At 39.8% G+C, this 13,360-nt stretch overlaps 1 protein-coding gene across 2 annotated transcripts in view; it reads left to right on the top strand.

Annotated features, from left to right (window-relative positions):
- Positions 1-13,360, top strand: part of PCYT1B (phosphate cytidylyltransferase 1B, choline) — a 91,302-nt gene that overhangs the window by 33,904 nt on the left and 44,038 nt on the right. For both annotated transcript variants that reach the window (XM_080794870.1, XM_080794869.1), the window contains exon 3: positions 2,552-2,668. In XM_080794870.1, coding sequence (XP_080650996.1) covers positions 2,552-2,668 — 117 coding nt within the window. The remainder of the gene's footprint in view (positions 1-2,551; positions 2,669-13,360) is intronic.

The following is a 13,360-nucleotide window of genomic DNA, read 5'->3' as shown; positions in this document are numbered from 1 at the left end:
TAACCAGTTTTTAAAAACATAAGCATTGGGGCACCTGGGTGGCTCAGTCATTAAACATCTGACTTCCGCTCAAGTCATGATCCCAGAGTCCTGGGATCGAGCCCCACATTGGGCTCCCTGCTCAGTCGGAAGCCTGCTTCTCCCTCTCCCACTCCCCCTGCTTGTGTTCCCTCTCTCGTTATGTCTCTCTCTCTTTGTCAAATAAATAAATAAAATCTTTAAAAATATAACCATTATACTATTTTTTCACTTAAAAATTCACAGTAATTCTTAAATATCACCAAATATCCAGTGTTCCAATTTCCAAGAATCTTACATCCTCATTTACTAGATAGATAGTAGTTAGCTTGGACCCAAATCCAAATATCTATACATTCAGTATGTTGATAAGTCTTTTAAATCTCTAATCTGCAGGCCCATTTCCATCTTTTTTTTTTCTCTTGAGGCACTCATTTGTTAAGATTGGTTTTTGGTTTTGGGGGGTGGTGGTGGTGGTGTTGATTTTTTTTTTTTTTTTTGGTCCCATTTCCCAGCCTGGAAATTGCTGACACACTACAATTTTAAAAAGTGAGCTTATTGCAAAATCAACTTCACAAATACTCTTCAAAGGTTTACTAAATGGTCTTTTTCTCGGTAATTATGTCACTTTCTTTACTGTTCTTTCCTCCCTGCTTCTTGAATTCATTTATCTTGATCACCTCTGAATCAATAACAAAAAGTTTTGCAAAACTGCCATCTGCTTTCCCCTGGAATTTATATCTTAAAACAAATTTTCCTCAATTGAATTCAAATTGAATAAGAGCATTGAAACCAAGGATCCCTCATTAGACAGTTTGTTATTTCAAAGCATTTTCTATTTATCATGCCTTATTTAGAACCCAGTATAATCCTGTGAAGGCAATTCTGTTTGTTCTAAATGGTGTATAATTGGGAATAATTGCAATTCCCTATCTGACATAAAGTCTCTTGAGTTTTTTTATTAGAGAAATTTAATTTATTAGAAACATTGTACCATCTGAATCTATTAATGTACCATTCCTTTTAATTTATATTCGAAATTAATGAGGTTGTACTACATCGGGAAATAATCACAATTTTAAATCTGTCTTAAAAATCATTCACCAGAAGTTTGCATTGATTTCTTTTTTAAATTTATTTTTATAACATCACTATAATACATGCACATACTGGAAAAAGGCAGTAGGACTCCTAGGCTTATTAAAAAAAACCCAACTACTCAACATTCCATTTCCCTACCTGCCCTCATCCCAATTCTTATTTCCTACAGACACTCAGCATTTGACAATCAACTTTCCAAAATGTGGACATGTCTCATCTGTCCTTGCCTTTCTTGTTTCCTCTGCCCTAGGGGATCATACCTTTTATTTTTTGGGGGGGGGGGAGGGATATTCCCTTTTAATTCTTTCTCTGCAATTCTTGTGGTATTTGGAAGGAAGAAGAGGTAAATGCGGATATGTTCAGTTTGCCATATTTAGCTTTTAGTTTGCCATATTTTCACTTTCTAGTTCCTTCGTTGATAGTCCAGAATGGTGTAAAAGTTGGCACCCAACCCCTCCACCCCCAATGTCTCCATCTTATTTGAGGAGGTGGGTCTTTGGGCTGTCTCAGCAAAGTGTCATCCTGTAGTTTCTAGTGGCCCAGGGGGCTGTGGTGAATGTATCCCTCTTCGTAACGGAACGGCACTTCCCAGAGCACCATCTGGCCCTGGGAGAATGTCTGTTGAGGCCTCTTCTCTCTTGACCTTTCTCCCTCAGAGGGACGGTAGTGTTGGTCACTGGCCTGCAACACGGAGGACCACCCCACATGTCACCTGACTCTTCTGTCTTTGGGGCACATGCCCCCCTCCCCAATCTCTTACGACACCAAAGAGTTAGGAAGTGACCTTTGCGCAGTGCTGTGCAGCTTTTCCTGCTGGCCCTCCGGAGGGCAATAAGCCGTGGTGGGTAGCAGTTGCCGATTTCCGTGGTGTAAACACTACCACAGCTGGGCTGGGGCCTCCGGTGCGAGCGGGAGCTGGGAGGGAAGGCGCACGCCCGTCTCTCGGAGCAGCGCGAGCAGACGACTGCGCGACGCTGCCTCTGGGAGCCGGTCTCGGGAGTCTTCCTTCAGGACTCGCGGAGTCAAGAATGAAGTCGTTTTTCCTTTTCATGAAGCGATTCGGTTACTCCTGCCCCGATAGTCCCTCTGGGCAGACTCTGCCAACCCTTTGTCGGCACCAGCGTCGGAATCTGCTGGCTCAGACACCCACACTTGACTCTGGGTTCAGAGAACTCCGTACCACCCTGTGTGCGTCTCTCCTGTTGGCTTCAAATATGTGTTGTGGGTCGCTCTTAATTCTCTGTTTTTGCTCCACTTTGCTCGCCTCAGAAGAACCTCTTGGTAGAAGTACTTGTGCGCACTAATAAGAGACCGATGGTACCCGGCCATGGTGTTTTGTCCAGGTGAACCTCCTCACACTGGTGTCCTCATGACGGAAGAATCGGGTCCCCGGGCCTCCAGTTGTGTTGATGACACTTTGTTTCTTCCTCAGTTGACAGGCCCGTCAGAGTCTATGCGGATGGGATATTTGACCTCTTCCATTCCGGCCATGCAAGGGCACTTATGCAAGCAAAAACACTGTTTCCCAACAGCTACTTGTTGGTTGGAGGTAAGCATTGCATTTTCTCTTTGTCTAGAAAATTCCTTTATAATGTGCTGTCTGAAAAGGACCCCTTTCAGCGTTCCACTGTTAAAATCTCACATGGTTATTACTTCCATTTCAGCCGATACCGGCTCACTTGTTGGCTGCCTGAAATGTTACGTGATGTTTAAAAAGCCATAGGGGAAATGACATCATGGGATTATACACCACTGACTCCCAGAGAGAGACACACTAATAACACCACCAAGGGCAACCACTTCATGTTTTCCATGAATGCCTTTCTTCTTGTGATTGAGGCCTGATCAAAGTTATGTTTCTCAAATTTTCTGGAAGGTCAGGACAGAAGCAATGTTATTTTTAGTTCAAATCATAGAGAGCTGAGAGCCTTAAGGATGATTAAGGGTAAACAAGGGCATTGCCTGTTTCCTTTGTGTGGCCCACACCACTTAGGATGATGCCAGGCTAACTGTAGTGGCTGACCATAGCCTCGTTAATGGAGCTTAGGTACCGTGTGTTAAAGACATGGAGATTTATATACCTGGGAATTTTGGTTCACAGTGAAGGAGATGGCTTACTTCATAAGCTTGGGAGTGGTGAGCTGTGAAGGGAAATTTTGCTCCTCCAGAAGGCCTACCGATTTCAGTTTGGGTAAGGGGGATAGTACCTCCATCTCACCTTCCTAGCTTCTGGAAGCACCATATTGTTTTATCGTCATCGGTTTTGTGCCTTTAACTGAACTAGGCACCGTCAACACTTAAGCCCCTACCGTGAGGAAGAAAGTGCTGCTAAGAGACCATGTCTCTGTTTCTGAAGTATCTTGTTACCCTCTGCGAGTCTAAGACGACATTTTCGATATTTGAGAGGCACCTTCCTCTCGATTTTACTGAGGATGGTGACCACGTGGTTACTGAATGGAGTTCTTTCCAGAAGGAAGAGATGATGAAAGACAGTGAGGACTGGACAGGCCTCACAGAGGACACCCAAGGCAGGCAGGGAACACCTTTTTCGTTCATTTCTGGTTCTCTCGAGGGGAAAACCATTTCTGAGGCCCTGGGGAGACCCCTGCAGTGCTTTGGTGACCGAAGTTGGGAGGTGGTTTGATGTGGGTCACACTTAACGGGAACACTAGCCATGGCTGTGCGCGATCCTGTTCAGGGTGATACCAGGGGCGTGGTATCAGCTGGTTCCCGGGCGTGGCATCGCTGTAGCAGACACATTCGGATAAATGTGTGGACATGTACGGTCTTCCTTGGAGGTGTGTAGTAGTTGCCTTCCTCTAAAATGCAGCATCTATCACAGCTATTCCAGAAATACTTTGTGATTAGAAGAAAAAGAAAGTGAGTTTCTAGACTCAAATGACTTAAAACAATAGTGCAGGGACACTCAGAAATCCCGCGTGTTGTTGTGGGAATCTCCCACAAAGCTGCCCCACACCCTGCACGGTGTTTAGCATCACTGGTGTCCTTCCCACGAAATGCCAGTGTCTGCCTCCAATCATTGTGACAACTAAAGATACCCCACAAATTTCCTGAAACGCTTCCTAGGGGATGATGAGGCCCCCCGCTGATAGCCATTGTCTTAGGCTAGGACTCTTCAATCACAATCCCTAAAAGAATTTTGAAAAACTAAATACCTCTTTGCAGTTTTTTGAAATTGACATCTAAAATTTTCTAAGTTTAAATAGCTGTGAAAGACGTAATTTCTTTAATATTAGAAGTATTGACATTTTCAAACCTCAAACTTTTTAAAAAGATTTTATTTATGTGTCAGAGAGAAAGAGAACACAAGCAGGGGGAGCAGCAGGCAGAAGGAGAAGCAGGCTCCCTGCTGAGCAGGGAGCCCAATGCAGGACTTGATCCCAGGACCCTGGGATCATGACCTGAGCTGAAGACAGATGCTTAACCGACCGTCCCCCTCCATAAACATTTTTTTAGGGAAGTTTTATGTTCACAGAAAAATTGAGCAGAGTATGGAGAATTCCCATATGCCCCAACGTGGATAGCCTCCCTCGTCATCGACATCCCCGAACAGGGTGATACACTGGTTACAGTCCATGAACTTACGCCAACACGTCATCATCACCCAGAGTCCACAGCTGATGTTAGACTTTGCTCTTAGTGTGACACCCTCTATGGGTTTTGCCAGATGTATACTGACATGTGTCCACTATTGCCGTGTTGTACGAAAGTAGTTTCACTGCCTTAAAAACTCTCTGTGCTCTGCCTATTCATCCCTCCCTCCTCCCAGACCATGGCAACCATTTTTCTTATCATCTCTACAGTTTTTCCCAGAATGTTCTATAATTGGAATTTTACACTATGTACCTTTTTCAGATTGGCTTTTTTCACTTAGTGATACATATTTTAAGGTTCCTCTGCGTCTCTTCATGGCTTGCTAGTTCACTTGTTAGTGCTGAATAATAAAATAACACTCTCTTGTCTGGATGTACCACAGTTCATCCATTTACTTACCGAAGGACACCTGGGTTGCTACCAAGTTTTGGCAATTATGAATAAAGCTGCTATAAACAAGCAAGTTTTTTTAATAGATTTAATTTTTTAAAGGATTTTATTTATATATTTAACAGACAGAGATGACAAGTAGGCAGAGAGGCAGGCAGAGAGAGAGGAGGAAGCAGGCTCCCTGCTGAGCAGAGAGCCCGATGCGGGGCTCGATCCCAGGACCCTGGGATCATGACCTGAGCCGAAGGCAGAGGCTTTAACCCACTGAGCCACCTAGGCACCCCAACAAGCAAGTTTTTATGTGGACATAAGTTTTCAACTCCTTTGGGGAAATACCAACCAAGGAGCATGATTGGTGCATTGTATGTTAAGAGTGTGTTAGGTTTGGGGTGCCTGGGTGGCTTGGGTGCTTGAGCATCTGACACTTGGTTTCAGCTCAGGTCATGATCTCTGGGTTGTGGGATCAAATCCCGGGTCAGGCTTCGTGATCAGTGCAGAGTCTGCTTGAGGCTCTCTCCCTCTGCCTCCCACTTGCACTTGTGCACTCTCTCTCTCTCTTTCTCTAAAATACACAAATAAAATCTTTCTTTAAGAAAAAGGATGTTGTGTAAGAAACTGCCCAACTGTTGCAAAGTGGCTGTCCCATCTTGCATTTCCTGCAGCAGTGCGCCAGAGTTCCTGTAGCTCTGTATTCTCGCCAGCATCTGGTGCTGTCAGTGTTTTGCATTTTGGTCATTAATAGGTATATAGTGGTATTTCCTTGTTGTCTTGTTTATTCCTTGGTGACATAAGATGTTGAACATCTTGTGCGTACTTGCCATCTGTATGGCTTCTTTGGTGAGGTGTGTGTTCAGATCTTTTGTAATTTTTTAAATCTGGTTGTTCATTTTCTTATTGTTGGGTTTTAAGTGTTCCTTATATAGTTTGGATAACAGTCCTTAATCTCTTCTCTCTTTTTCAATTATTTTCTCCAGTCTGTGGTTTGTTTTCTCCGTTAACGTTGCTGTAGTTGCTTATTTAATTCTAGGGGATTTTACTTTTGAAATTCTTTCAAATTTTCTACATAGGTGGTCATGTCGTCTGTGAATAAAAATGGTTCTATTTCGTCCTTCCCAGTCTGTGTACTTCTTGTTTCCTTCTCTTGGCTTATTGCACTAGCTGGGACTTCTACTACAATGTTGAAAAGCAGTGGTAAGAGGAGATGTCATTGCCTTGTTCCTGATCTCAGTGGGAAAACTTCAACTTTCTCTCCTTTAAGTGTGATATTAGCTGTAGGTTTTTTTGGTAAATAGTGTTGATCAAGTTGAGGAAGTTCCTCTCTATTCTGTTTCCTGAGAGTATTTATCATGAAGGAGTACTGGATTTTATCAAATGTCTTTTCCGTATCTATTGATAAGATCTTGCGGTTTTCCTCTTTAACTTGTTGATGTGGATTACATTAATTGATTTTCAGATGTTGAACCAGCCTTACATACCTGAGATAAATCCCACTCGATCACGGTATATAATTCTTTTTATATATTGATGGATCTGATGTATTAATATTTTGGTTTAGAGTTTTGCATCCAGGGACGCCTGGGTGGCTCAGTCGGTTAAGCATCTGCTTTTGGTTTAGGTCATGATCCTGGGGTCCTGGGATCAAGTCCCACATCAGGCTCCTTGCTCAGCAGGGAACCTGCTTCTCCCTCTGCCTGCTCTTCCCTCAGCTTGTGCACTCACGTGCACGCTCTCTCTCTCTCTCTGACAAATAAATAAATAAACTCTTCAAAAAGGGGGGTTTGCATCCATTTTCATGAGACAACTTTGTCTGAGGGTTTTTTTTTCTTACAATATCTATTTTTGATTTTGGTATTAGGGTAATGCTGGCCTCAGAGAATGGGTTAGGAGGTATTCCCTCTGCTTCTGTCTTCTGGAGGAGATTGTAAAGAATTGATGTAGTTTATTCCTTAAATGTTTGGTAGAATTTACCAGTGAACTCATCTGGGCCTGGTGTTTTCTCGTTTAGAGGGTTATTAGATATTTATTCAATTTCGCCTATTCACACTGTCTGTTTTCTAGTGTAAGTTTTGTTTTTTTTTTTAGACCTGTGACTTTTTTTAAAAAAGATTTTATTTATTTATTTAACAAACAGAGATCACAAGTAGGCAGAGAGGCAGGCAGGAGAGAGGAAGGGAAGCAGGCTCCCTGCTGAGCAGAGAGCACGATGAGGGGCTCGATCCCAGGACCCTGGGATCATGACCTGAGCTGAAGGCAGAGGCTTTAACCCACTGAGCCACCAAGGCGCCCCTCTAGTGTAAGTTTTGACAGCTTGTGTCTTTCAAGGAATTTGTCCATTTTGTTTAGGCTACCAAATTATGGAGTTGCTCATAATATTCCTTTATTATCCTTTTAATGTTCATGAAATTGGCAATAATGCCCCCTCTTGAATATCCCATATTAATAATTTGAGTATTGTCTCTTTTTTTCTTAGCTTAACTAGAGGTTTATAAATTTTATTGATCTTTTGACAGAACCAGCTTTTGGGTTCATTGATTTTTCTCTATTGATTCCTGTTTTCAATTTCATTCGTTTCTGTTCTGATTTCTTATGCTTACTCTGGATTTAATTTGCTCTTCTTTTTCTGGTTTCCTAAGGTGGAAGCCTAGATTGTTGACTTCAAATATTTAGACTTTTTAGACTTTCTTTTTTCCCCAATATATGCATTTAATGCTACATATCTCCCTCTAAGCTGTGTTCCCTGCATTCCACATATTTTGATAAGCTGTGTTTTCATTTTCATTTACCTCAAAATATTTAAATATTTCTGTTGAGATTTATTTATTTGTTTACTTATTTATTTATTTATTTATTTTACCTGCGTGTTATTTAGCAGTGCATTGCTCAGTCTCCAAGTATTTGGGGATTTTCCAGCTATCTTTCTGTTTTTGATTCCTAGTTTAATTCCACTGTGGTCTGAGAACACACATTGTATGATTTCTATTCTTTTAAATGTGTTATGGTGTGTTTTATGGCCCAGAATGTTGTCTGTCTTGGTGAATGTTTCATGTGAGCTTGAGAAAGTTGTGTATTCTGCTGTGGTTGGATGAACTAGTCAGTAGATGTCAGTCAAATTCAGCTGATTGATGGTGCTGTTGAGTTAAACTATGTCCGTGTTCATATTCTGTCTGCTAAGTCTATCTGTTTCTGATAGAGGGGTGTTAAAGCTTCCAACTCTTATAGTGGATTCATCTATTTCTCCTCGCAGTTCTAACATTTCTGCCTCCTATAGTTTGACTCTCTGTTTTTCAGCATGTCCATTTTAAGATTTGCTATGTCTTCATGGAGTGTTGACCCTTTTATCATTATGTAATGTCTCTCTCTTCTTGATAACTTTCTTTGTTCTGGAGTCTACTCTGTCTGAAATTAATGTGCCTACTTCCACGTTCTCGATCCTTTTTAATGTATGTATGTTTTCATATTTAAAGTGGGTTTTTTGTAGACAACATTTATCTACAACAAATGTTTGTTATGGACATCAAATGTAGACATCTTGTTTTTTGATCCACAATTTCTGCCTTATAATTGATAAATGTAGACCAGATGTGTTCCAAGGGATTATTGATACAGTTGGTTTAATATATACCATATTTTTTTCTGTTTTCTATTTGTTGGCTTTGTGTTTTGTTCCTACTTGTATCTTCCACACTTTTTCTGCCTTTTGTGGTTTTAATTGAACATTTTATGATTCCATTTTCTCTCCTTTCTTAGCATATCAATTATACTTCTTTTTTCACCTTATTAGTGGTTGCCCTAAAGTTTATAATATACATTCTAAACTAATCCAAGTCCACTTTCACACTATACCTTGTGAAAACAATATTTCCTATTCTCCCTCTCATCCCCTATATCATTGTGGTCATTCATTCACAATTGATTATATTATTGCTGTTATTATTTTGAACAAACTGTTCATCTGTTAGATGAATTAAGAGTAAGAAAAATAAAATGTTTTGTCTCATCTTATTCGTTCTTGAATCCTTCTCTTTTCTTTATGTAGATTTGAACTTCTGACCCATCATTTTTCTTCTCCTAAAGAAGCTTTAAAAACATTTCTTGCAAGGCAGGTCTACTGGAAAGAAATGTCCTCATTTTTTGTTTGTTGGAGGAGGTCTTTATTTCTTCCTGTCTTTTTAAGGATAATTTTACAAGGTACAGAACTCTAGGTTGGTGGGTTTCTTTCTCTCAGTACTAAATATTTCACTCCAGTCTCTTCTTGCTCCCATTGTTTCTGTGGAGACCTCTATTGTATTTTTATCCGTGCTCCTCCATAAGTAAGCTGCTTTTATCCTCTGGATTTGCTTGAGGTTTTTTTCCTTTGGGATTTTTCCTTTTGCGTGTTCTCTAACATTTAAATGAGATGAGTGGGATTTTTTGATTTGTGGATGAATATATTATTGCCAGAATGAGACAGGGTTTAACATTGATTTATTCTTCTTCCTTATTATAGATGTAAGTGCTAAAATATTTTGTTTACACAAATATTTAGATGGGAATGGAAGAAGTTTGTTATAGAGATGTCATTCAGTCTTTGAACTCCTGAGTTATTTGCCATGTATCACAAAAATAATTAATTGCCAACAAAATAATTTTAAAGGTCTATCAAGTGATAATTTATTAAGGTCCTCTTTCCAATCTGATGCAAGCAGTGGGTTAGAAATGACCTCACCTGCGAGATTTGTTTCCAAGCTATGAAAATCATTTGCTTTCTTCCTTTCTGGGAAGTATAAGAAAAAGGCTTTACCAGGGCTTACCACGTGATTCCTAATTATAACCCTTACTCTTTTACTTCAAAGCAACTTGCTTAACCAGATATACCTATAAAGGGTTGGGGAAATGAAAATATTGGTAATTTTGTTATGTATTTGTCAATTCAATAATTTTTGATAAAATGGTTTTACTGTTTTTTAAAACTTAAAAAGAAAACCCTGGAAATCTTGGGGCTGCAGTTTTTGCTTACTTAATCTGCAGAAAACACCACCTAACCTAATCGGCAAAGGTAGTCCTTACTGTCAAACCTGCTAAAAAACCTGGAGAAAAAGTCTTTTCAGTCCAAATATGTTCATGTATTTCAGGAAGCCTTATAAAAACCACTGAGAAATACATAATAGAATGCATTGTATGAAATAGAATCAGTCAAGATTAAAATTATGTAGCTCTAATAAGTTGTAAACAAGACAATCATTATGCTTAATTTATAGTAATACAATGTAATATATAGGTAAAATAGTACCATATTTATAAGGAGGGGCATATGATAAAAAGCCATGTTATTTCTTCTCTAAATATTAGGGGGGTGTGTGTGTGTGTTAAACTCTGGTGTTTGGCTTTTGGGGAAAATTAAAATCAAATTAAAAATCATAAATTACTTACTTATCTTTATTACGTACCATGGGTATACTTCCCCTGTGTATTTAAGAATAGAAAAGGGAATATATTACTAAAAAAATAATTTGGCAGTACGTAATTTGTGCTAGGAGGAGATAGAAAATAATAACACATTTTAGAAGAGGAGATAGAAAAAGGATTTTCTATAAATGGAGTTTTATAATGTGATCTGATAAAATAGATTTTAACTTCCTTTTAAAATAATGCATATGAAATCTGAAAAAAAAAGCATGTAAATGTTTTATCCATGTGTTTATTCCAAAATATTTTGAGCAAATTGATAATTCGAGAAAATATGCCAGTTACATTTCTACGATGCAGTGGTATCAGCCTACACAGCTTTGCCTTACTGAGATGATTTTGAAGGGAAAAGCTGGGAAAAATGCTTACTCTTAATTAACTAAGAGAGAAAAGGCATTTCTAGGATTCAATGTGAGTATTGAGAGTAGCTGGAAAAATGCTTACCCTTAACTACATGAAAAAGCCATTTTTAGCATTCAATATTTCTTTGCGTTGCTCCTTTTGCTTTGAATTCCTGGGCCTTATCCCTCAAGATCCTGTGTCCTTCAACAATAGTTGGGGGAATGAAAAGTCACAGTTGTTAGGCAACAATTTACAGTATTCCCCACTCTACCGTAATTAGTTTCCAACACCTGGCTTTACCTATAACAGAAATCTTTGTAAGACAGGAAGCTTTTAGAGATTCATGGTGTTTGCTATAGTCATTAAGCAAGATTTCCCTTCAGTCTGGCCTGGAGCCTTAACTCCCTGCCCCTTGCAATGCTGCACGGTAAGATTTGGATGGTGCCTTTCTTTCGGATAGTGGAGTAAGGGTGGTTTTGGATACACAGGCTTCATCCTGGACCATTAACTGTAGGAAAGGGTACCTTTGGAAGTCGAGGATCTGGAAATTGAGTCCTTTAAGGCTTCTTGTGTTTGGTTAGCTCTTAAAAAGTCTTGGAGTACGCCCCAGGGGTATGTGTGCCCTAGTTCGAAGACCATTACCTTTAGACTATCTTTCTTAGTATCACAAGCCACTTCCAATGGCAGACAGTTCTCTACTGAAGAAAGTTAGGGAGCCCTTTACAAACCGGTATTCTGTGTTGTTGGTGGAAAGATGGGCCCTTTTGTGTGTAGTTAGCAGATACAACGTTTATGGTGAATTGAAAGAACCCGCTGTATTAATGGTGGGGCCCGTATGTCTACAGGTGGGTTTGCCATCAGAGTTACCCTGGCTGGAGCAAGGGCTCTGCTTGCGAAATCACTGTGGTCAGGGCGAGTGTGCAGAAAATGTTGGCAGAACACCTGGCATTTGGTAGAAATAATTGCTTCCAAGACCAGAAACTGTGATAAGTGGAAGTACTACGGCCTGCTCCTCAACCTGAGGCAAAAACCGACACAAAATGTCATGGTTTTGTACTATGATTATAATATCTGCATTTCTAATTTTTAAGCACTACAGCCAGTAATAATTTGAAAACTCATTTATGTAAGCTTACCTCGTTGGCATTATTTTAGTGAATTGAAACTGCCAATTGTCAAGGGCTTTTTTCAATTTACTTTAAAAGCTAATGTCATTTAATAAGAAAAAACAGGTGTTGGCGAGGATGTGGAGAAAGGGAAGACTTCTTTCGCTGTGGGTGGGAATGTAAACTGGTGCAGTCACTCTGGATAACAGTATGGAGGTTCCTCAGAAAGTTAAACATAGAACTACCCCACACCCAACAACTGCACTACTAGGTTTTTACTCAAAGAATCCAAAAATACTAATTCAGAGGGATACATGCATCCTGATGTTTATAGTAGCATTATCTGCAATAGCCGAACTATGGAGACAACCCAAGTGTCCATCAACTAATGAATGGATAAAGATGTGGTGTGTATATTACACACACACACACACACACACACACACACACACACACATACACACACACACACACTGAAATATTAACGCAGCTGTCAAAAAGAATGAAATCTTGCCATTTACAACAACTGGATGGAACTAGATTGTCTTATGCCGAGTGAAATAAGTCAGTCAGAGAAAGACAAATACCATATGATTTCGCTCATATGTGGAATTTAAGAAACAAAAGAGCAAAGGGAGAAAAAAAGAGGCAAACCAAGAACAGACTCTTAACTCTAGAGAACAATCTGACAGTTACCAGAGAGGAGAGGGGTTGGGGGCGGGGGATGGGTGAAACAGGTGATGGGGATTAAGGAGGGCAGGTGTTGTGATGAGCACTGGGTGAGGTAAGGAAGTGTCAATCACTACACTGTACACCTGAAATTAATATAAAGTAAAATTTGAATAAAAATATTAAAAAAAATAGGGGCATCTGGGTGGCTCAGTGGGTTAAGGCCTTTGCCTCAGGTCATGGTCCCAGGGTCCTGAGATCGAGCCCCGCATCAGGCTCTCTGCTCAGCAGGGAGCCTGCTTCCTCCTCTCTCTCTCTGCCTGCCTCTCTGCCTACTTGTGATCTCTGTCTGTCAAATAAATAAATAAAATCTTTAAAAAAAAGGTTAAAAAACTAACATAAGTTAATATGGTTTAAAAAGAAATCAAGAAATTAAAATTTGTATCAGAATTTTTTCCCTAAACTATTTTTTAAGGCTATGAGTCACCAAATACTTCTACCTCATAGGAGGGGAATAAAAAATATCAACGATAAATGTAACACTACTCCTACTATAGTAGACATACGTATTACTCCGTAAACTGGACGTAAATATTACTCCTTTAAGCTCTCTTGTACTTTAATTGAAATCAAATATTCTGCTAGGACTCCATTTGCCTGACTGTCGGGAAATA

The sequence above is a fragment of the Martes martes genome (assembly GCF_963455335.1).
Source record: "Martes martes genome assembly, chromosome: X".
In the NCBI taxonomy this organism is placed as follows: Eukaryota; Metazoa; Chordata; class Mammalia; order Carnivora; family Mustelidae; genus Martes; species Martes martes.
Note: the sequence above shows the minus strand (reverse complement) of the source record. Positions and strands in the feature narration are given on the sequence as shown.